Consider the following 23640-nt stretch of genomic DNA (forward strand, 5'->3'; position numbering starts at 1 on the left):
GATCTATGGCGGTAGTGCTTAAAAGAGATTTTTAAATTGGGTAAAAGGGACACACAGTGCAGAGCTTACACCCGTCGGTCACTCAGTCAGCAACAGCCTTTCATTATCCTAACACAGATGAGTCCTGAAAATAGGAACTCAAATCTTATTCAGAATTCACAAGAGTCTTCTTCTGGGTTGGTAGTCACCTCTAGGTGCTTTGACAATCCAACACACGAACTTTGCTATTGCCTAATGATCTTTGCTGGGAACACAGACAGAGCCGCATGCAAAGACCTTTATGATGTCAAATGACGAACATACCACGTCTACCTAACAACACCCAACTAAACTAAAGACTGGTGACTCACTGTGGTGTTAAACACCTTGAAAAACTTCTCTTCTTGGTTCTTACTGCATGAACTGCATTCCCTTGACTTCAGGATAACAGACAGATTTCCAGGAATTAGCAAATAAAACCAATGCTTTCAGTTGTAATGTTGTTCCAAGCTTCACAATTCCATGGTGGAAACTGGAGAGAAGAGTCTTACATTTAGCATATGGAATAAATTCACTGATTAGGCAAGAAAAACATTTCAAATAAAGCAGGACACATAGCACAGCTGTGTTTCACCTGTACGCAGCCATGGAACAATTTTGAAATTACAAAGTTATCACAGTAAGTTGTCTTCTGGAATATCATGAAGCAGAAATGGACAGACTTCACATCACACTCAAGCAGACTGACCGTGACTGTGACTCTTGGATAATCAGCCTTTGACCTGTAACACGTGAGATGAATGTAGAGAATGTCAGTGGAGAGGCCTAAAACAACACATACTGCCCTTGTTAATCACATGAGATTCCACCCTGTCATATCCAATGCACTGAGGATGAGGCCTTTGGAATGCTTATATGGAAAATATGAAATTATGAATAAAACACTTCGCCATCAGCAATGGCAGTGAGGGAGGCAATGTTTTATGTCCGAGTATAAGACCACAAAACCCAAGAAATTTTAAAAAGCCTAATTTTTATAAACCAACTAATCAGATTAAACCAAATATATAGTAAATATATATTTAATAGATTTTATCTCATGTAATCAGAGAAGCATCTCCAATTTTTTGAAGTGACAGACTTAGCACAGGCCTAATTTCAAAAAGCCCACTGGAAAATAAATACAATAGGAACATATAGAAAAAATTATTAGTTTGTAAATCTTCTTCGTGTAAAATACATCAAGCAAGAAAGTGTATTTAAGATCTGGATATGAAGCAAAGTTGTTGCATGCACGGCTGGGTACAGTAAGAAAAGCTGGATCTGTGCTGTATTGCAGCACAGGTTCTGCACAGACAGCTGCACTCCTTCAAGCTGTATGGGAGATATTGGATAAAAGTCCAGTCTGTGACTGTAAGAAGGGAAGAAGCAAAAGGGAAGCACAGGCAGATTTGATTAGGTTCCTACCCAGGCTTATGACGTGTATTACAGCAGAATTTATCAGCCAAACTGAGCAAGGCTCTATTGTCCAGGAAATGGACTGAAAAAGTACAAGCCTGTATCTCAAAGGCCTTTTAAGTTAAAAGTTATTAGGTGAAAAGAACAGAATAATAAAACAGTGGATGTGGCTATTTCTAGTCAATCAGAAGAGACAATGACAGTCCACAACCCATGTTGCACTTCCTACAGGACAAACCAACCAGAGACTCTGCATTGAATCTTTTGGGAAACGGTCACCAAAATCACAGAAATCCACCAAGACTGGAAGTTAGTTAAACCACCTTTTTCATTATTAGAATTATTCTGCATCTATCATCTTCCACATGATTATAAATGTAGATGAAACAGTCATTACAAAAAAATCAAATTTCATTGGAACTATTGTTATTTTCCCTCAATAAAGACACTGTCTACAGTCACTGGGTCTTGATTAGGGGACAAACACTTTTAGAGATTGCTTTCTTAGACTGTTGGGATTTAAGCCTGCCAGGACATAAGCTCAAAGAATATTATTGGCACATTTGTTTGAGGCTAACACAAGCTTCAAGATCTAAAGCAGGGCTTAGCAAAGGCAGCGAAGGTCACTCTATATTTGGTATCAGCCTGGGAACCAGAGTACCAGAATCAAGGATACAGACAGTGGTGAAAACTGCCCCTCTCTAGATGCCAAGTACTTGGAACTGTTACCCTCAGAAAGATACAGCAGAATCAACAACGTGGAGTCTACTGACCAGGAGGAAAAAGAAAGGATGCTGCAGTCTTGATGCTCTTTTATCACACACTCAGATTGCTGAAGCCATTGCCTCATAGGCTTTGCCATTAACAAAGGTGGTCTTTTTCTTCTTCCTTGCCTCAGTAAAGATTACTGGTAACTAGTCAAAAAACGTTTCTCGAGAAATCTTTTCATTCTGAATATGGTTAGAAAACCACATCCATGGTTTTCTCTTGACACAAATGCATATTGTCAGTGAAGGAACCCTACTGAGCAGTAGCAAGGCCCACTGTCCACACCCCTGACACCAGAGAAAAGGGACATGTCACGCTTGCCAGAAATATGTTGGTCTATGAGCATTATGCCACAGTGACAATTGAAAAAGCCATGATCAACATTCTCCCTAAAAATAAGGCAATTCAAAAATGTCACTTCTGTTGTCACAGTTGATGTCACTTAAGTGTCACTTAGAGTTAATATTAGACTAATCGAGCCAATTATAGAGTACTTATAGTATTTAATAGCCTCTTGGATCCGACTTTTGATACAAAAAATCTGCATATTCCTTGATGTTTTATGAATTTAAACCAGTTCAAACCTCAACTCCAACAGAGCAAGGAGCATGCAAGATGTTGAGAAAAACCTCTCCACTGTTCAAGCAGAAAATGATGTGTCACTTTACCAGCCACAGTGGACTTTCAGCACTGGTTCAACATCAACAGCTCTCTCACCACATCCAGAGCCCTTCCAGCCCCTCTGCTGGGGGCCACAGTCTCTTGAAGGATTGGCTTCTGCTGCTTCATTTCAGAGGCAGCAAAGGCTCATGGACAAAGCGATGCAGATGGATGGAAATGCTCAGGGACAGAAGCACCTCCCTCACTCAGTAGGTGCCCCAGCTACTTGTTCAGCCACACAACCAGGACCACCTGGTAGCACGCTGCAGTCCCTGTCTATATTCCCACGCTGCACTTCATCTTTCCCTGGGGATGAGGTTTGCCTGGAAACCTGCACGCTGCCGTTCTGGAGTCAGAAGAGGTACTTCAACACTCCCACTCATCTGCTGAGGAAGCAGAACTGGGCAGGAATTTTTCTGTGACATCTATTTTTTCCTTTCTTTAGTACGGAGGCTAATGAAGAGTTTCATGTACACCTAATTGTCATGCACAGCAGTTTAATCTCCCTACGCGGTGCTTGTGGTCTAAACACACAAAGAAGATACATTGATTCTCACAAAAATTAATTGTTGGGGCATAAAACAGGCATGAGAGAGGGACAGCGATGTTATTTCTTTAAGGAAGTAAACCATACCTTTGTGATAACAGGTGCCCTTGGGAGAAGGTCAGAGCAAAAGCAGCTAGTGTCAGGAAAGTGACTTTGCCTTTTAATAGATGCAATTTCCTAAATGCAGACATGAAAGGCAAGTTGGTGCAAAGTCACATTTTCTTCATTCCTTCAACCCCAAAAGGCAGCGCTCCCCTTCCTGATAGAGCACCAAGAGCAGAGGCCTTGGAAGGAACGAACACCAGAAGCTCTACCCAAAGCACTGCCTCCAACCCTTTCTCACACAGAGCCCAGTGCTCATTTCTCCTGCAAAGGCTGTGCCCTACAGTCAGCCTGGAGGTCCCTGCTCCCACTCCTTCAGGTCAGGCTGCTTACAACATGCCAATCATTTCCAAACTTTTTATGAGCAACAAACGGGTGAAGTCTCTATTTCACTGAGGAGAAAGAAAAAACTCACTGCATTGGCTGGTTTTATTTTAAAAGGGGTGGGTTTTTTGAATATTTGCGGCAGCCCTCAGGGAGACAGATGGGTCGTCCGTGGATAAAGTGGACAAGGGTGTACGATACAGACATTTATCATGCGCACATTTATAAGCTATGCGTGCTTCACAGCATAATTAATCTGTAGTTGTCTCCTATTCTGTACACAAGTACAGCCTCCCATCTTCTCAGGCACATTCAATAACTATCTCCTTCTGCAATCCAAATAATCTTATCACTATGGAACAACCTGGGTGAAGTAATTCAAATTCCCACGCGTGGAAACCCAAAAGGGACAGTGGAGGCGCTGTCCTTGTGCATCCTTGGTGCCTGCACGTTGAATCCCTGCAGACTCCAAGGTGCATCCACTGCCACTCTGCCACGTGCACATACAGAAATATAAGTAACACTGTGCATATCTGACTTGAGCAAAAGAGAAAGAAGGGGAAAATTGTATCCTCAGGGAATCACTGCTGCTCTTCAACTCCCACCGCCAATGCTGCCTCTTTTTGTACCTGGTCCTGAGTCTCAGGAGTGGGAAGCCAGTCACAATCCAGAGAACAAGCAGCCCTCCTTCTGAGGTCACTCAATTAGAAGTCAGGAGACACAAAACATGCAATTACAAAAAATACAACAGACAAATTTGGGGATTTTCCCCATGCAAAAAATCTCACTTGTTTCATACACAGACAAAAAGTATTCAGCATGATGTAAGTGCCCTCTTTGTAATTATAACTTGCCACATTTTCACGATTTCTTACTCTGTATTTACTATTCTGTTTTGCTGCTGCAGAGTTTCCTCTATTGCAATCAGTGTGGGTGTCTGGAGTGTGAGCTGTTAAGATTTCTGCTCCTCCCCTCACATCAATATGCTGGCAGTTATCAGAAGCAGCTACAGTACAGATCCTGGTTAGAGATTTGCAAGATCTCACACAAAAATGTAAGAGTTGCTAGATGGAGGAATTATTTTTTCCTTTAACAGGAAGTTTAAGGAACATGTACATATAATTTACTGGGAATAAATAAACAAACAAACAAAAAAACCCCAAACCAACGGTGCAAATTCTTTGTGGGTTGATAAGCCTTATATAAGCAGGACAATGTAGTGAGGCATCCACTGAAACACCATTATTTAAAATTAATTTAGAGGAGAACTCAATGGACTTGGAAAAAGCAAAGAATATGTGTTATGCAGAAGTGCTACACCCACGTAAAGGAAAAAAATATCCCTCACATTTCAGATATATATCCTTTCCCTTAACATGTAAATAAAAAGGAAAACCAAGATAATTTTAAAAGAAAGAGATCTATATATTTATATATATTTGTATATACTCCTCTAGATCAACCCATAATTGACCTTGCTTTGTAGACAGTCACTTACCAAAGGTTAACTTCTCAAGAAATTAACAGGGCTCAGACAAAAATAAAATTATATTTTTTCAGCAAAGGCCAAATCACAGCTTGTCATGTAAAGCAGCCCCATATTACCCTCTACTTTGTTCCCTTCTCGTGGATGCCTCACAAAGCACTTCCATTTTACACAAGGGCGCACCCAAAGTTCAGATAAAGAGGAACCCTGCAATTGTTCTTCTTTATTTAGAAGGCATGAAACACGCATCAACACAAGATAAAATTTCTATGTTCTTTAAGGAGCATTAAAGAGGAGCAATGCCAGCAGCTTGTGTACTTTTGCATGTATTTTAACTGCAAAATACCAGCACACAGGCATTCCTCAAAGAACTTGTGTGAATTTTATCAATGGATCATTTCCAGTCCCTCCAACATTTCATCTCTGCCTTCAGCAACTAATGAGTTAAAGATGATAAATACCATTAACAAAGGAAAGAGGATCTTTCCTTTGTTTCCCAAAGAATGCGGAAGCCTGAATTCTGGCAATGTATTTTTATATTCAGCGAAGTTCCCTAAGCGGACAATTTTGCTTCTAGCTTTGTTTATTACTCTACCTTAAAAAAAAAAAGAAAAAGCTTTGATTATCCAGACGGCAATCGTACTATAAAAGTAATTAAAATTTTTATTTCCTATTACTGATTGTATCTCTGCATCTATTTTTCCCCTTGTAGAAAGATAAGAGGAAAATGTACACCAACACCTCAAAATCCATATAGTCTGACTTCATTTCACAGAGAAAGTCTTACCAGGGCAAAGAAGAATTATATATAAACTCAATCATAATCAGTGATTAAATATTAAGCCACCAAATATGCATCTGAACATCATTTCAGATGTAAAATTTGCCACTGATAATCCAAAAGGGGCCCAAATAAACCACCCATGCCACAAACAAACAACAACAAAAAAAAGGTTTTAGGTTTGTTGGTTTCGTGCATAAATGATAAAACACAAAGCTTGGTCCTACCATCTCTCCTTACGCTGGTTAATGTTTAGGTCTTCAATTAATTCTGAAGGGATTGTTTCACAGAGTCAGGAGAAAAGGATTCACTGAGCACTAGCAGCAGTCATAGCTTCACACACCAATTTCACAAAGAAAGGTCTCAACGATACAAATATTGCATACATTCATAACAGAATTTACTGAACAGACTATAAGTTAGCAAAATATCAATAAAAACCATTGACTCGAGTATCTGATTAAAAACACAGAGCATTTTATTGTTCTTTTGAACCTGTCAGTTATGAGCCTTATTGACCTTTTCTGTAATGAGGGGGCAAATGTTCCGTGTTATTCAGCAAACAAAATTACCAGAAGTAACAGACAGCAAATTTCCCCAAGAAAAATGGCTCTGCTTTTAAAAGTTATTTGCAATATGCTCACATTTTAAAATTAAACCCATTTAACTAGTAAAATCTACGCATTTACATTTGAAGTCTAAATGATATTAGCATTACACTGCAATTCTATCAGAAAGATAAAAAGAACAATCAATATATTTTTAAAAAGACAACTATCTGCAAGTACAGCCTGGATTAATAAAAGGGAAAACGCCTAAAGTTTTATATAAAGTGCAGTTTTGCTTGTAAATTGACTTAAGTCTCACATACATTCAAAAAAATAATTTAATTTCTACCTCTTGGCTTTGGACACTATTAGAGAAAGAAAACATTTGAGGAACAAATGTTGTAAATATTTATGCTTTTAAATTATGCCAGACAGTGAAGTTATCAGCATGTCCATTCACACCCCAGTTTAACACAGGTCTGGTGGAAACCACGCGGTACCATTTCAAGTGAGGCACTGGTCAGTGCACATTCCCAAGGACAGTGCCTCGCTATGGAGGAGAGAAGAAAGCAATACAGCAACGGGGTTTTAAAGCACGGGATAAATCAGAGGAAAATTGTATTTTAAGTTTTCAGTGAATGTAGGGGAAAAGTGAGGTCCATCCATCCTACTCAGAAGGCTGCCTGCTGAAATCCCATGAACTGGCTTATGCAGCACTCCCAAAAACATCCTGCACACACCTCTGCTGTTTCCTTCTACCTGATGTACCCTTGTCTTGATGAAAAAACAGATGCAACCTGATTCTCAGCTGAGGGGCTTGCTGTAGTGTATACAGCAGACATCATGTTTCCCTATATAATATGGTGCTCCTTGCAGTCAGATGCTGTTGGTCATTTGCATATATAGTAATGGAAGAATAAGAAAGGCAGGGAAATAACTCCTCCGTCTCTTTCTTTCCAAGGAGTTACACTACCTTTCTGCACATTTCAAAACTTTCAACTGGAATAATGCAGAGGGTGGAAGCAGCTGAAAAGGATCTGGACCTGAAGAAGATTTTCCCCCCCTGTATGCCTGTGACAAGCTAGCAAAAGTGCATACCTCCACATTTAAATACAAATAGGAAGACTGCGTTGCAAAGGAAGTGCACACAAGGACAGATGTTCACATCTCACACTGGACTGGAGGTAAACCTGAATCTTTACAACAGGAATACATCTGATACAGAACCAATTGTAAAGACTTTTTGCAGTACACTGTGACCACTAATATTTTATCACTACTTTTGCAAAGTAATCTGCAATTAAACAGATAGCATAAAGAATGAAATATTTTTGAGTCCTTCTGGTATAATCCACCCCCCTGAGTTAAATGCTGACAGTCAGAGAAAGAACATGCAGAGCTATCTATTCAGAGGCAGCACCGTGAATGCATTCAATTAAAACTGCGAAGCATCATCTTGGAAAAGGGGATACGGCAACTGCATTTCCCACCAGGAGCCAGACCTCACCTCAAGTGATACACTACATGCTCTTGCAAGGTGGAAGATTTCTTCCTTCCCATGACAAAAAAAAAAAAAAAAAAAATCTGCAGAGGAGGAAACACTTACCTTCATTTCTTTTTGGAGAAAAATAATAATAATTTAAAAAAAAACCCAACAAACAACAACAAAAGAGCCCGCCTCCAGCACCTTGAAGAGCAAACGCATCTGAGAAGACGCTGGCGAGAGCGAGTGGAGCCGTAAGGCGGCAGCGAGCGAGGCTGGGGCGACTGTGGCCGTGCCCCCTTTCCCGGCAGCAGGCATGACAATGCGCCAACACCCCCTCCACGGCACAGCAGGCAACTGTAGCCAGGAGACAGAGGTGCTTAAATTAGAAAACCGCTGCCAGAGGAAATAAACGGGAACCACAGCGACCCCCTCGACCCCAGCCGCTATCAAATCCGGGAAGATATAGTGCACATCTGTTTTACGAGGCCCCCAGGGAGCTCCAACTCCAGCTACTTACCCTGTCTGCATTATTAATAGATGTTAATGGCGCCATTATATCGAAAAGAAGCCTCTTCCTCTTTATATTATGGAAATTCCAAAATTCCAAGTTAGGTTTGTTTGTGGTTTTTTAATTAAAAAAAAAAAAGAAAAAAAAGAAGAAGAAGCAAAAACCCCTACACACCATGAGGTAGCGAAGAGCCTCTTGGTCCTGCAAACTGCAGAGCTGCACCCTCTCCCCTCACCCTGCCTTCCCCAGTCATCCTCAATATACTGATTTGGTAGACAAAATCGATTCAAAGCAGCAAACAACTGCAATAAAGCAAACAGGCAGACAAAGAGTTCCTGCCATAAGGCAACTCCTGAATGCACAATTTTCTTTTTTAATAAGGTTTCAGCTAGAGCACATACATTTATTCCCATGCAAATGATGCAGTATAAAGAATAGCATAATCCCACACCATTCAGATTTTCGTACCAAAATACCTAGTTTATTTCTTCAGCAGAAGTTATCTGTCACCTCAAAAAGTATTATTTAGACTGACTCGACGATAAAGTATCTTCTGTCAAGCCTTTGATTTAGTTGATGAATAAAGGAATGTGATCCTAAAGTATCCCTAGGCTGTGTTTTGTTAATGCCTGGATTTCCTCCGGGTCCATTCATCCTCAAGGTAGGTGTACTGCAGTCATGCACCAAAGTGTCAAAAGACCTTCCACAAAAGATATTGACCTATTTTAATCTGATCCATGTATAAATGCAATGGAGCTACCACTGGGAATAAAGTGAACCAAAGATGTATTTTTAACCCCTTTATAGCACTGTACGCAGGAGGAACAAATGCACATCAGTAACAAGCATACCCTCAAAGACTGCATGAGAATGCAGTTTGCTTTAACTGGATCTCTTCCACTGGTGTTAAGAGTCATGTGAAATGCTACTGCTTCTCAGAGAGCCAGGCACATCTCTGCACTTTAGCATTACTGTCAGATAATTTTGAACAGCTTAAAAAAAATTAAAAAAAAAAAAAAGGAAAAACCAAAAAACTAAAAATCCAGAAATGCCAAAACAGTAGGCTTCCCCAAGACAGCTTTTACTCCGCTACACAAGATACCTATTTTAACTCAAATTATAAAAAAAAAACAACACCTCAGCATCTCAAACTGCAGAGGAAAAGAGAAAGCCATCCTTAAGGATGGAAATACCCCGGCATTAATTGCACGATGAAATTTTTTTGCATATGTGGGGGCAGGCTGGGGAGAGCGAACGTGTCAAGAATCACCTTCTTGTGCTGCAGATGCATGCTGCAGCTGTTTGCTGGCTTCCCACAAATGAATGAAAAGTGCCGCTAATTCTTCCAAGACAAATGTAACCGATTGGCTTTGTTGCCTGCTCGCCTCTGTGGCTTTTGAGACCACGCAAGTACGCTGCAGACGCAAAATCACAGGGTCTGGCTGTATTAACTGAATTACAGACAGCGCTGATGTGATCATCTTCATCTCTCTCTCGCGCTCTCTAATTATTTATCCAGATCAAGCCTGACTGCTGGAAAATTAGCTCTCTACAGGAGGTAACCGAGCTGAAAGGTTCTTTTTACCAAGAAATGATGGGCTGGCCTCTAGCAGTACATATGCCAGCGTGCAGTTGTAAGGAAATGTCACAAGATGTAAATCTGCAAGTAGATTTCTCATCCTCCCAGGAAAAGAAATAAGACATTTTTACAAGATATAAATATATATATATATATTTATACAGACACAGAAAATAAGTAACCGCCCAAATTCCTGATACCAAACTTAAAAGAATTTATTTAAAATTGAAAGAGAGAAGATGTATATTGGTCACATCTTCTTCTCATTGCTTTACACAGTCAGTCTCACTTGCCTGTGTATGAACAAGTTCATATAGTATTTCACTTGCACAAGATTTTCACTTCTTGCCAGCAACTGCAATGATACCAAGTTTTAGTTCTGATGCTTAGGGGGAGAAAAGACGGCAGCATTTTAGTTTAGTTTAGAATCAAACCAACCCACAGTAGAATGAACAAAGCATAAAAAACCAGGATAGTAGGGTTTTTTAAGCTCAAGGTACTGTTTTAGCCTGTAGCAATCTCAAAGCAACTGCAAACGTAATTTTTTTTTTACTTAAATAAATGGAAAATAAAAAGTGTTAAACCTTCGAGACAAACAAGGGTAATAATTTAAAAGGAATAGCTTTGAAATTATTTACCAATTAGCGAGACTGTCATTACAAGTCAATTTGCTGTACTGCATGCGTATATGGATGTACACGTTTTTAATACATTTTAATGCACGCTTTGGTCCAATTCTAGTCACATGTAGGCCAGTGTAAATTTTAATGCTAGAGAGCTTTAACTTACCATTTGAAGCATTAAACACACAAAACGTGGACGTTAAAACAATGCAGCAGTATGAAACAAACATACTGATTTTGATAGCTACAACCTTCGGAACTTAATTGTTTGGAAAGCAAAAAAAAAAACAAACAACAGATTCCAGGCTAAATCTGTCCGCTTGCTGCACTCGCAGCAGTTTCTGTACGTCAAGCCTTCCTCGATCTTTTAATTGCATTGGGTGTTATGCATGCCAGGGATGGGTGAGAATAGTTGTCAACCCACCTGACTGCAGAACAAAGAGCATTTTTTCTTCCAGCATTTGTTACTGATGCTTGAGCCACACCCTGCGTCCTTACAGAACACACTCTTTCTCACATTTTCCTTTTTCCTTCCCACACAGAGAGACGATTTCTTCCCAATTATTAAATAACAGCCATTCTCTAGAATTACCACCCTGGGTTTCACCATTTTTTGAATCTCCTATGGGTTTACTCTTAAGGGACTAAGGAGGATTGCAGGTGCTGCTGCGTTTTCCACAGTGTGGGGAATCCCTGAGCTGGGATGCCTCAGCATCCCACCACCTGGCTCCCCTTGCCCTGCTTGGGATGGGCTGGCAGATAAGGGGCCTCACCCTGCTTACCCAGACACAGGAGAGAGAGGGTATAGCCTCCAGAGCATTTGAGGGCAGAAAAATAAAAATAAAAAAAACCCCAAGCAAGCAACCAACCAAAAAACCCCAAAACCTAATGCCAACAAGAAGGAAACCCCTTGCCTGGTCCCCCTACCCACCAGCCCTAGGAGGCTGAAATGCTCTGGGTGGCATTAACCCCTAATAGATTTTTGCCAAATCATGCACTCCCTATCACACCTCTTCACACCCTCTAACAGCTGGCAGTTTGCAAGGTTGAGCTCTTCCTGGTCTGGTTGGTCCACTGCTCTGCACAAAGACCCTTCCTCCTTTCATGTTTTGCCTACATCCCCATTAGCACTGCAAACCGCACACACTGGTCTCTCCAGAATCAGATACAAGAACAAAATCCCTTGTAGGCTGGCTACACAACACACAAAAACCTATCATGTTTTTTGCAGATTTGTATTAACAGGTATATTCCTGACTGGATCTATTTACAAAATGACCAAGCAACATAAAGCTAGATGCAGACAATACAAAAACTAGTACCCGCAAAGCAGCTCACATGCCTTTTCCTGCCTGTCTGAAAAAATCTCCTCCATCACCTCAATTAACTCTTCCAAAAAGTCTGGAGACAATCAAACACCACAGCTTCTAACATTGCCCCCCACCAACCGTGAGCTGTAGCAACAACTTGGCTGTGGTTTTGGTGGCTCCATACGAGTGGGTAGGTCCTAAGCAACTTCAGAGTAAACAATGCAGCCCTCTCCGTCTGCATCTCCTGAGGCATTGAAGTTACACTTCCTGACCTAATAAAAGTAGCAGGAATGATGGCTTTCACCAAGTTTCAGGGCAGGTGGAGTTAAAAAATGGTATGATTTAGCCTGGATTATCTTTGCAAGCAGGTGTAGAGGGATTACTTACTTTTTTCTGTTTCCCTGACACAGCACATGCATCCAATGGGCTTCCCAATCCTAGCCCAGTTGTCCAAAACAGCTTAACGAGCAATGCTACGGCCTCTGTGAGGTTTGGTGTAGAGCTTTTTCTGTTTGTTTTAAAAAGAGCTTTTATTCAGCTGTTCCTTAGTATTTGATATGTTATCATCCACCAGCCACGCACCACTGAAGGGAAGCCACGGTGCTCTTGGGCTGTGGCTGAATTCTGCGTCAAACAGAAAACCGTTTGACGCAGAATCAAAGAAACTGTTGCCACTTGAACCTCCGAGATGCAGAGAAATAAAACCCTTTTAACTTTTATCACATGACTATTGAATAACCAGCAAAGACAGCTTTAAAAAAACCCAACAACCCAATCTGTATATCCCTGGACATATTAGACTGCCAACTGCTGAATGTTCTCGTTACTATTTTGAAATAGGGTGTGGGTGGAGGTACCTACTAAAGCTTTCTACTGCTACTGCCACCATTGCTGCTAATGGGGTGGGTGTTTCCAGAAATCCCTGCTCCTAAGGAGAAGCCTGAACTTGCATCTGTGCCTCTGCTGGGACGCACTGAAGACAGGAGTTTCTTGCACCATCTGTTATTTGCATCACCACTGCACGGGGATGCCAGCCTGTGACAGCACCCAGACCTGCTGCAGGCACAGCGGCAGCCAGGGAAGAACAAGATGAGCCACGGAGGGAAGTCACCAAGACTGGGATGGCCTCTGAGAAACAGGCAGGCAGCAGAGTATGTGACACTGATATGACCGGGCAGAACCTGGCACTCGCCACAAAAAACCCCACTTTCCACAAGAGAGCAGATTAGTGGCTTTTAAGGCACCTTGCTGGTGAAGGCATCACAGTATGGGAGTATGGGAGGAGGGACTCTCACCCCAGCTCCACAGGCTTGCTCCACTGTGAGTTGCTGCACTGTTCACTCGAGCCTCACCAGGATTTGACACACAGTGGACACGCATGGCACAAAATCAGCAGCTTCTCTCCCTCCACCTGGTGGCAGTGACCAGAGGTCCTGCCTGTGTCTCTGGGGCAGTACAGCCACCAGACAGCAGCAGAACTTTCCTGGTGCACTTGTCTGTGCAGCACACTGCACCCTGCTAAGTGCACTCAGATGGAAGTGTCTGCTGAATTTTTGAGGAACCTTCAACTTGTTTTCCTAACACTGTTGGATTATCTTTTAAACTGATCAACCCTGCTCGGGACTTAGGCAAATGGGTTTTACACAGTCACTGTTATGTCGCTGAAAACATGTCTGAAGGAAAACCAGGAGGTCTCCCGAGTACTGACAGTGCATGAATATATAACAAGCCCTAAAATAAAAAAAGCAGTACAGAGCACCACAGATCTCAGTATAGGTATGTGAATATTCAGCATCTTTCTTAGAGATGCTCATGTTGAACCTGGGCAGTTTATCCACTTTTTGGCATCTGTACCTGCTGTACCTGCTGAGACCAAAAGAAAACCAGCAGATTTTAATGGGAGTAGAACTGAACTAGCAAGTACCAGGACTTGTTGGTTTTTGCATTACAAGATAATCCCATTGCCATTCAACCTCTGCACCCCTCAGACAGGCTATTTGTTGCCCAGCTGGACACCAGCCTCCTGGCACATGGACAGCAAGAAGATGCTCCCAGGTTCCCTGTACCTGGTGCACCCACAACCCCTGATGAGTTCCCTGCAGCACCTGGGAATCCAGGTGGATTCCACCAAGATCCACCAGTTCCCTTTTCTGACATATGCTGCATCTTCCCTCCCAGAGAACTCACCTCCCGCCGCCTTTCCCTGGAAGGAATCCTAATCCTTCTGACCTTTCTGAATACAAGTCCTTCCGGTCTTTATTTTCTTAAATGATCCCTATCACCAGTTGCAGCCAGGCACACTTATTTTTTCCACTTTCCATTCTTCACGCAAATTCCAACCCTCTGTGCAAGGTTGTAAAGTTGTTGCTGTAGGTTTTGGGAGTCTTTACCTCTCTCCCAACCTCCTTTACTTCCTCTGAAATCACTTTTAGTTAAAAAAGCCTGCAAGCTCTTTCTCGACCATACCCAATCCTCCCATCACTTTGTCAGGAGCGCTGGACTGTCTTTTACAGTCGGAGACAGTGATGATAAATGACAGCCTCCATAATCCAGCAAGTGCTGCTGTCCAGGGGCGAAAGTCACAGGCAGATGTGGAGCCTTCCCACTGAGAACACCACAGAGGGAAGAGAGCACATCACTCACACAGTAAATCCCATCCTCGCTACGGCTGCTTGGCTCCAAGCAGTGTCAAAGCCCCCTTTGCAGGCTAAGAGCACACTGTTCTTCTGAGCCTTCTCTTGCCAGCAGACTTTATTTTCACTTAAAACACAAAACAAAGAAAAAAGCATCTTTCATTATCCAAAAGAAGACTGCATGCAACCCTGTACACTCCCCACTCCAGCAGCTCTGATATTGACAGCCAGCTGGATAATGCATTCAAGCACTCTGGGGATCAAAGCCTTTATCCAGGAAATCTGTCCCTGTTTGCTAAAGGAGCCCCTGGTGAGTAGGTTTGGAGGAGTGGAGATTTAAACCATGCTTCCCACCTCACTCCTAACCAAAGTGGCTTAGGAAGCAGGAGTGCCAGCCAGAAGCAGACTGCCCTTCCTCCCAAAGAACCACAAACATCTTCACAAATATTAGACCTCACAGCATGCTTGGAAGATGTCGATAAACATCATTTCTGCCACCTCACCCAAGTCTTTGCTGAAAAAGCAATGCTAGAGGGAAGCTTATCTAGGTGTCCAAGGTCAGACTTGGCATCTGTGACAGATTGAGTCATCTTAAGTCCCTGCACATCCAGCCTTCAATCCTAGAATTAGACACCAGGCAGTGCCTTTAACTTTTAAAGAAGAAGCATTGAAAGAAAAGAAAAAACTTTTGCAGCCTAGCTGGAAACCCACTGGAAGACCTGAAGAGGTTGTACTTCTGAAATCAGCTGCAACACCATCCTCCCTGTTGGGAGCAAGCTTTTCCCTTCCAGTGCCAGCTCCAAGCTCCTCAGGTGGTGCCCATCCTCAATAGCTCCCACAGCCAGTAACATACCAGATTGGGATAGGGGGAAAGCAGGGCATAATCCACACTAGGAGTGTGGGGTTTTGTCCAGTCTTCTGTCTGGTCTTTGCTTGGCTCTCTTGGACCTGCACATCAGCCAAGAGCAGAGGTGTAAAGGTACAGCCACCAGCATCTTCACCAATACCATATGTACCACAGCATGCCAAAAGCATTTCCGCTGGCTTCCAATGCACCTGCAAGCCCTTAATGGTGACTTGCAAGCAGAGCTAGTGTGGAAGCACTGGTACCTGTGCGGGCACAGCGAGGCTGATGATCACTTGTGACACGTGTGACATCAGTCACTGAGGGCTAGATTTTTCTTTCTTTAGGCTAGACTATCCTGTTCTGGTAAGCTGGCTAACTCTGAATCGGAAAGCAGGTGGTAAGAGACTCTTTTCTGTTGCTTTTTGCAGACCCTCCTCTCTCAGGAGGACGCTGTGCCGGGAGAAGGGGACGTGCAGACACGATGCGGCCACCAGCATGGAACACCTCAGCTCAACTGCAGTCAATAGCACCATTCCCCCAGCAGTGTTTTGCTCTCTGCCTTGCTAATATTTGCTTTAAGAGGTCTTGATGAGTCAAGCTGCTCAGGAGGAAAGTCCACAGCCTGCCAGCAATGTGAGCGAGAGCACGGAGCCTGTGCTAACAGAGGATGCCAGGAGTGCAAGGTGCACCTCAGCTGAGCTAATGGGACCATGAGCCAGCAGCGATGACTTGGGGCAGAGCTCACTGCTGTAAGCCCAGCCAAGAAAAACGAAGGCAGCCATTTTCCTGCAGCATGCTCCAAAACTGTCTGCGGCATTGTTGCCTTGATAGTTAACCAAAATGATAACTTACAATCTTTTTTTCCTCAGTTGTAGTCTAAAGCTAGACTAGATCTGTTTTCAGAAACATATTAATTTAGGTTCACACTTTAGTAAATCCTTAAAATGAACTATTTCTTATCTGTCAGCCTCCAAGACAAACATAGGTTTTCAGCAGAAGCAAGAACAGCAAAAAATTCAGCCAAAGCTATCCATCCCAGGTGAGGTCCACAGGAGGAAGTGTGACCCATCAGAATGCCAAGGAACTTGAGTCCAGCTTTGCAACTTCCTGCACATAAAGCCTGCATGCTCCTTCAGGACTTGCATCCTTCATGTAAGTAAGACAGAGAAATTAAATCTATTCAGAAATTAAATCTATAAAGCAGTCTTTCACAAAGAGAAAATCCACATTTTTTCCTCACCTCCCTGCTCAGATTTGTCTCTTTGATGCGTCAAGAAAAATTAAATTCCAAATTTGCAAGAATTAACAGCATATTGCTGCATTACGGAGGAGCACAATCACTACAGAGGATGAACAGCACGAGTCCACAAGGGCAGCTGTGGCTTCATATCAGCTAAAGCAGTCGCCGTTTATTTTTCTTTATCTTGAAATTGATGGGTTTGCTTTTAAAGTTCAAAAGTATTAAAATGGGATCAGACCCTTCAGTGGAAATAAAACAACAAAATCCAAATCTCTTGGTTTGTTTAGAAAGGCCAACCTTCTTCCAAAACACTCCTAATTTTAATTGATTTATATGCTAGACAAACAGTCAAAAAGAAAAAGGAACAGACTCCCAGCCATTTTTCCACCCAGTAAGACCCACTGGGCAAACAAACTCGTATTCATTATTTACCTTGGGGCAGGACCCCGACTCCTTAACCAGGTTAAGGGCCCCATTGTGTTAATCTTTACATTAGTCCAGCGCAATGTGCCTCATAATTAAACAAAGTAATGTCAATCCCTCTTTAGTAAGGGGGCTGGGACAAATGACACCAACCCCCTCCTCCCCACGCAGGCACTGTGGTATAATCTGCCACCTCCTATAAACGCTGCCATTCGTCTTTTCTTTAGATGCATTGCAGGAGTATTTCCATATAAGCCTTATTATAATAAAAACGACAGTGTGACAAACAGCTTTGCAAATAGGTCTGCTGCTCCAACAAAGCTCAGACACAACACACTGATTTGCAGCAATACCCCGCAAAATTCAGAAGTGCTACTAGTTGATTTGAAATCCAGTAAATTTAGGTGGTTGCTTTATCTTCATCACGATACCTATTTTCTTGACAAAGCTGAAGAAGTAGAGCATGTGCTCAATGCCTGCAACTGTTCCCCCAATCCTTTCCTTCTCCTCCCCTCCAATTTACATTGATTACAGGTTTCAAAGTCTTAGAGATTCATTTTTAAGTTCTGTTTAAAATGCTGATTTTTACTTGTTTTCTTTTCATCTAGATCAATAATGCTCAGATGATAAATATGTACCATTTACCATTTATACTTTTTCATCTTATTGAATATTCTACAGCAAGCCTAAGAAAAATCAGTTCCTGGATAGCACTTGCATTTCCCCTCTCTAGCCTATTCCCTGTTTTATCTATAACACAATACATGAGCCTGAGTGTGCTCTATTAACGCAGACACCCGTTTTAACATTCTGACATTAAGTGCAGCAGAAAGGGGCTGCATCTTAAAACCTTCACTGCTCATTAAAAAGTTTGTCTAATTTTATGATGACAGTTCAGCGCATACATTATTCTCTGCGAAACAGTGCCCCGGTGTTAAGACATCACCACATCAGTTTTCTATTCAGTCTTCACCGAGAGATGAGAAGCCACCATTTTCTTTTTTGATACATGCAAATTAAATTGTTTGTCTTCACAGAAAGTGTAAACCATGGAGAATTCTGCATTTCAGTGGCGATACTGTCACCTAGCATTAAAAACAAGTATTAATTTGTAAATCAACCTCCTCAATCGTGTTCAAAGGAAGTAATTAAGCATTTAATGTACCAACAAACCAGCACAAATATTAGTTCAGTTTCCAAGGTATCTCACAACCATATAAAATTCCCCTCACGCTGATGATCTGCATCAGAACAGACTCTTCTACACCATTTTCAATAGATGCAGGCTTACCAGAGTCTTGCACAAGCTATACAATTTATACTGTTTCAAATTTAGCGACACATAAATAGCTTCTTACACATATCTGGGGCTATTAGACTTGATTTTGCATTCTAGAGCATTAAAAAACAACAGCGTCTTGTCAGTATCCTGCTTACGAAATGCTACAAATTCTTTAATAGTCATGCAGTATTTTCAGCATTTAAAAAAAAAAGCTCAAAATAATTTTTCTAGCAAGAGCATTTAGGAATGCCTTACCTCATTAAAACAAAGTTTTAAACAATGTCTACATTTAACTTACATAATGCACTGGGTTTGCTGTAATTATCTAGTAATTCCAACTATTCAGTAATACAGGAGACTTAAAACACAGCTTAGGAACAGGAAGATTTGTATTTTCCAGCAGCCCTGTGAAACTCTGGTGAAGTTAGTTCATTGCACTGACAAGAAAAGAAACCTCAAAACCAGTCAGGAAAAGTAGTTTAGCGGCTGTATACAGGGCTTTCTTTTGCTCGAGGCTTTAATAATTTCAACAGGCACGATTTCACAAATCATCTTTCAAACTCTGAATAGCCATGCTGCGATAAGAACCAAAGCTGACAGAGTCGTGGCTCTCCAGTAATGCACAAAAATCCCGATATACAGGGTGGCGACTGAAAGATACATTCATTAACTTTGTTTTCCTGGTTTTAAAAAGGTCAAGTGGGATGCTGACTGCCAGTCAACCACTTTGTTTCAGGCATTTTTATTAGACAAAAGGCTTACAGTTAGCACTGCATTGTGCCCCACCCAGCTGGCTGAGAATTGTCATCTTCTCACTCCATTAGGCTGTAGGGCTGTATCACAATTTCCTAATTAAGCATTCCCTCCGATACATGTGTCTACCTTATAAACACACTGTTCTTTCCCTCCCCTCCTAAATAATCTTTTGGCAGGTCAGACAGAGGAGAAAGAAAGAAAAAAACCCAAACCCATGAATGAAACAATGAAGGAACAGGATAGTACTGACCTTTTCTTGTAATAACATCTTGCATCTCTCCCTCCCTTGCTGGTTTCTTAGACTAGGAAACCACTTCTTTAAAAATTAATTACCGGAAGGAAAAAACCCAACCCTTCTTCAAAGCGCCCACTCCTCCCCAAAACCAGGCAAGCCTATATTGGTCAATTTTTTTATTCTAAATATATTTCAAGAACGAGGATTTTTCCACGCACACATCCTGCATCAACCTCACTCTATCTGCGTGTGACACATCAAATGCAATGGGTGCAATAAGATGAAGTAAATAGTACTCTTTTCTCTCCTTGCACCATGCATATGTATTGACACTACGCAAATGCACAGCATGTGAAAGGAATGTTAAAAACTTTATGCTTGTGAAATTATGAGATTTTCAATAAACACATGAATTTAACCATTCATAAGAACAGTAAATGACAAGTTTATCATGAAAGAATGTCACATTTACTTAACCCCTATTTATGTGATTTGAGGCAGCCATACCTTATCATGAAATACCAAGTACACACTGTGAGAGAATATTGAAGACACTGCCAGAGTACAGAAAACAATTTATGTTTTCAAAACAATTTAAAGTAATAGAACATTCTTCCAGGTTTATGTACTCTTGGTTTAACTAACCCCTCATCTATCTTCTAAAACGCAAGCCTCTCTAACAGCGGCCAACAACAATATTATGCTAATTCAAGCCAAAATGTCTCTTAGCTTGATGGATTAAAGGGGAAATAGTCAGGTAGGACACAGTTTTCATGAGAAGACCCAATGCTTCCCTTCCTTCTATTTTTAAAATGGGTGTTCTGAGCACCCATTATTTTTCCTCTCCACAGCATCTTTTAAAAGCTGCTCTTACATAGCCAGACAGCCATCACGCCTATATGCAGTAGCAAGACTTTCCAGAAATGTGGACTTCTTTTCAAGGTAAAATACAGGCATACTGTGAAGAAACCTTACTTCTTGAACTAATATTTCTCAGGATGTATTTGACAGAGTCCCACGAACCCACAATTATTTAACCTGTGGTGAAATGCGGCCAACTCTTCCCTTCTGAACATGCATTTAATACGTCGATGTTTCATGCTGGTAAGACAGTTTTTATTCTTTTTACAGATTCTTAATACTATTTCCACATTAATTAAGTTGAATTTGTTACCATACCTTACTTTTGCTTTTCAGTTTTCATCTGTTCCTTGACTGTTGAGTGGTATTAATGGAATCCTTGGGGTACCTACCTTCCAACGTTTTAATGGTTCAAGCAAGGCCATAACATTGTCACAAATTATTTGAAATACATCTCATTCTTTAACAGGGGATAGGTGCTGATAACGCAAGCACTGGAAACACAGGTAAATTCTTTCCTAGTTTCTTTTTTTTTTTTTTTTTGGTATGAAAAGCAGAGCCTTTCAGATATTACCCATGATGCCCCAGAACGAAAAACATCTGCAATATGCTACGTTCCCCGTTTGTCGCAATCAACCCACCTATTTAAAGCGGGGGGGAAGAGACCATCAATCTACTAAAATACACACGCACACACACAAAATTCATAGAAAGATGTCTTGTACTTACACGTTGCACTGAGCCGCATGCAGGAAGGTAGCTGTGTCAGTGCCAGCCATGTTGAAGACCTGCAAGACCCAGGTATTTGTGAAGATGTTATTTGATGGCTTTGTGACTTTCAGCCGTAAAAACATCCCCCGCTTCCCCAGAGCCACCTACAATTTTGCTAATGATGTTCTAATTTTAAACGTGGTGTGTGAGAGACAGGGCTTAAGGAGAAACGTTCTAGGTATTTTAACCTCTTGATGCTACAGCTGTAAGGCAAGAATGTTTAAGAAACACCTGAAATGTGCCTTCAGGAGTAACTATTTCTTTCCTGCTGAAGCAGAAAGGGGGCCGGGGGGATGCGGTGGGGGGGAAGCAAGCCCTTGAGCCATGCAGTTCACACCTTCAGAGGTAACCACCCTGCTTGGTTAGGACAAACGCTAGGACACACAAGGTGACATTTAAAATCAAGGTCTCTTTCTCAAACACTTTTTTCCCTCTTCTCCCTCCAAGTAGGTCACCTCTCTCAGCTGATTTTGTGTAATTGGTCTAGTTTGTTAAAAAGCAAAAAGAACCCATCCTGCAGCATATGCTACCAGGAGAGCTAGTGCCCTACTGCAGAGGGAGAGGGCTTGCTAAAAGCCACTATTGCTAAAAGGGAGCATCGCCCACTGTGGCCGTTTTAGACTTCTTTCAGGTTGTGGCAACCTGGATGTCTCAAAACCACGTCAGTGGAAGCAGCACAGCAAAGGCGTTTCCTGGTGGCTCCCCGCTAATGACTGCACCGAGCTCTGGTCACCACACCACGACTGCACGAGGGCAGCCGAGCTCTCCTCATCCCAAACACGCAGCGCTCAGGCTTTACCTTGGCATCCCCCCTCCCGGGTGACAGCGAGATGTGCTGTGTCGGTGCGGAAGCCTGATTGCACATTCCCCTCGCGCAGTCCCTAGGAAGAGGGGGGTGCTCTGGGGTGCTCCCTTGCCCGGGGAACAGGCGGCACCGCTGTTCTGGAACCTTCCTGCGCATGCCAGCCCAGTGCCTGCATCCCAAAATCTGCCTGGCAAAAGCGCGCTCCTGGAAAGCGGCTGCTCTGCCCGACACACCAGCAATCAGAAGAGGGCTTTTTCATATACTGCATTTCCCAACGAAAACCTTAAAGTAATTAATTGTCCTTTTGCTTGTTTCTTACGGGGTACAAAGCGGCTAGAATGTGATGCCCCCTAAGTCTGGAGGGATTTTAACTAAAAAACCCACAAAACCCAAAACCCAACTGAGACCAGAAACACACACCCCGACAACAGAGGTACAGCAGTACCCTCTTCCCCGCAGCTGCTCTCAGGGACGCGTGTCCTGCAACCCCTACTCGTACAGCCCCGACTGCGCCGCGCCCGCAGCAGGCTCCGCACCGCCCCGCACCGCACCGCAGCTGGCCGAGGCAGGGCCAGGCGCGGCTCCTCCGCGCCAGCCCGCGCAGCGGTGAGGGAAGGGCAGGTCGCCAAGGCGAGCCCCCCACGCGAGCATCCTCACCGGGCGGCGGCGGCGCGGCAGCCCGGCCCCCGGGATCGGGGTTTTGTTAATGCCACTTCCCATCTTAAGGAGTTCTAGAAACTTTCCGGGAAGCGCCCGGGGCCAGCCAGGACTGCGCCCCCGGGCTGCCGTAGTGCAGGTGCCCGGCCCCGGCCGAGCATCCGCCCGCACGGGCACCGCGACCGCGGGGCGGGCAGGACGAGACGCTCCGCTCCGCATCTCGGCCGGCCGGACCGCTGGGGGTCCGCGGGGCTGCACCGCCGCCCCCCACGAAGTCCGCACCCCCGCCGCCGCCCTCGCCGCCGGCCCCCCGAGCCCCGCAACAGGTACGCCCCGGGCGAGCCCCCGCGGCCGCCGCCCCCGGCACCTTCCCACGGCGGCGGCGGCGGCGGCAGCGGCGCCGCTCCCCCGCCCCCCACGGGGAGGGGAGGGGATGGGATGGGGGGGCCGGAGCCCCGCGCCCGCCGCCCGCGCACTCACCCCGCAGCAGCCCCGGCTTGGCGCGGCTCGCCCACCTGCCGGGGCCCGGCCCGGCGCGGCGGCGGCGGCGGCTCGCAGCCTCCCGTACTGCAGGAGGCAGGCAGGGGCGGGGGCGGCGGGGCCGTATATACCAGGCACCCCCGCCCCCGTTCGCGGGGAGGGGGGGACGGTCGGTGCGGGGGGGGCGGTGCGGTGAGCGCGCGCGCGCGGCGACGGCGACGATCAGGTGACGGGGCAGCCCCCGACACTGCGGAGCCGGGCGGGACCCGCCGGGCGGCGGCCGCGGGGGGCGGCGGGGGGAGCACCGCGCCACGCCGTGCCACGCCGCGGGCGGGACGTGCGGGGCTCCGGAATGCCGCGGGAAGGGGCCGGGGGCGGCTCGGGAGCGGCTCCGTTCTGGAGCGCCGGGACCCTGACATCCCTTCCCCACCTCCGTCCATCCCGACGCGCGCCCGGCCGGCCGGGGACCCCGTGCGGCATCGGCCGGCCCG

The 23640-nt window shown here is 44.0% G+C and overlaps 1 protein-coding gene across 2 annotated transcripts in view; it reads right to left on the reverse strand.

Moving 5' to 3' along the window:
- Window positions 1-23640, reverse strand: part of LOC119697638 — a 65004-nt gene that overhangs the window by 41012 nt on the left and 352 nt on the right. Inside the window, exons 1-2 of one of the 2 annotated variants that reach the window (XR_005255903.1) lie at window positions 23150-23196; window positions 21022-21224 (exon numbers count right to left, since the gene is read on the reverse strand). Coding sequence is in view for 1 of the 2 variants with exons in the window: in XM_038128624.1 (XP_037984552.1) it covers window positions 21166-21224 (59 nt within the window). In the remaining variant the exon portion in view is untranslated. Of the gene's footprint in view, window positions 1-21021; window positions 21225-23149; window positions 23197-23640 lie in introns of those variants that run through there. The other variant, XM_038128624.1, reaches the window with a different exon arrangement.

The sequence above is a fragment of the Motacilla alba genome, chromosome 2, assembly GCF_015832195.1.
Source record: "Motacilla alba alba isolate MOTALB_02 chromosome 2, Motacilla_alba_V1.0_pri, whole genome shotgun sequence".
In the NCBI taxonomy this organism is placed as follows: Eukaryota; Metazoa; Chordata; class Aves; order Passeriformes; family Motacillidae; genus Motacilla; species Motacilla alba.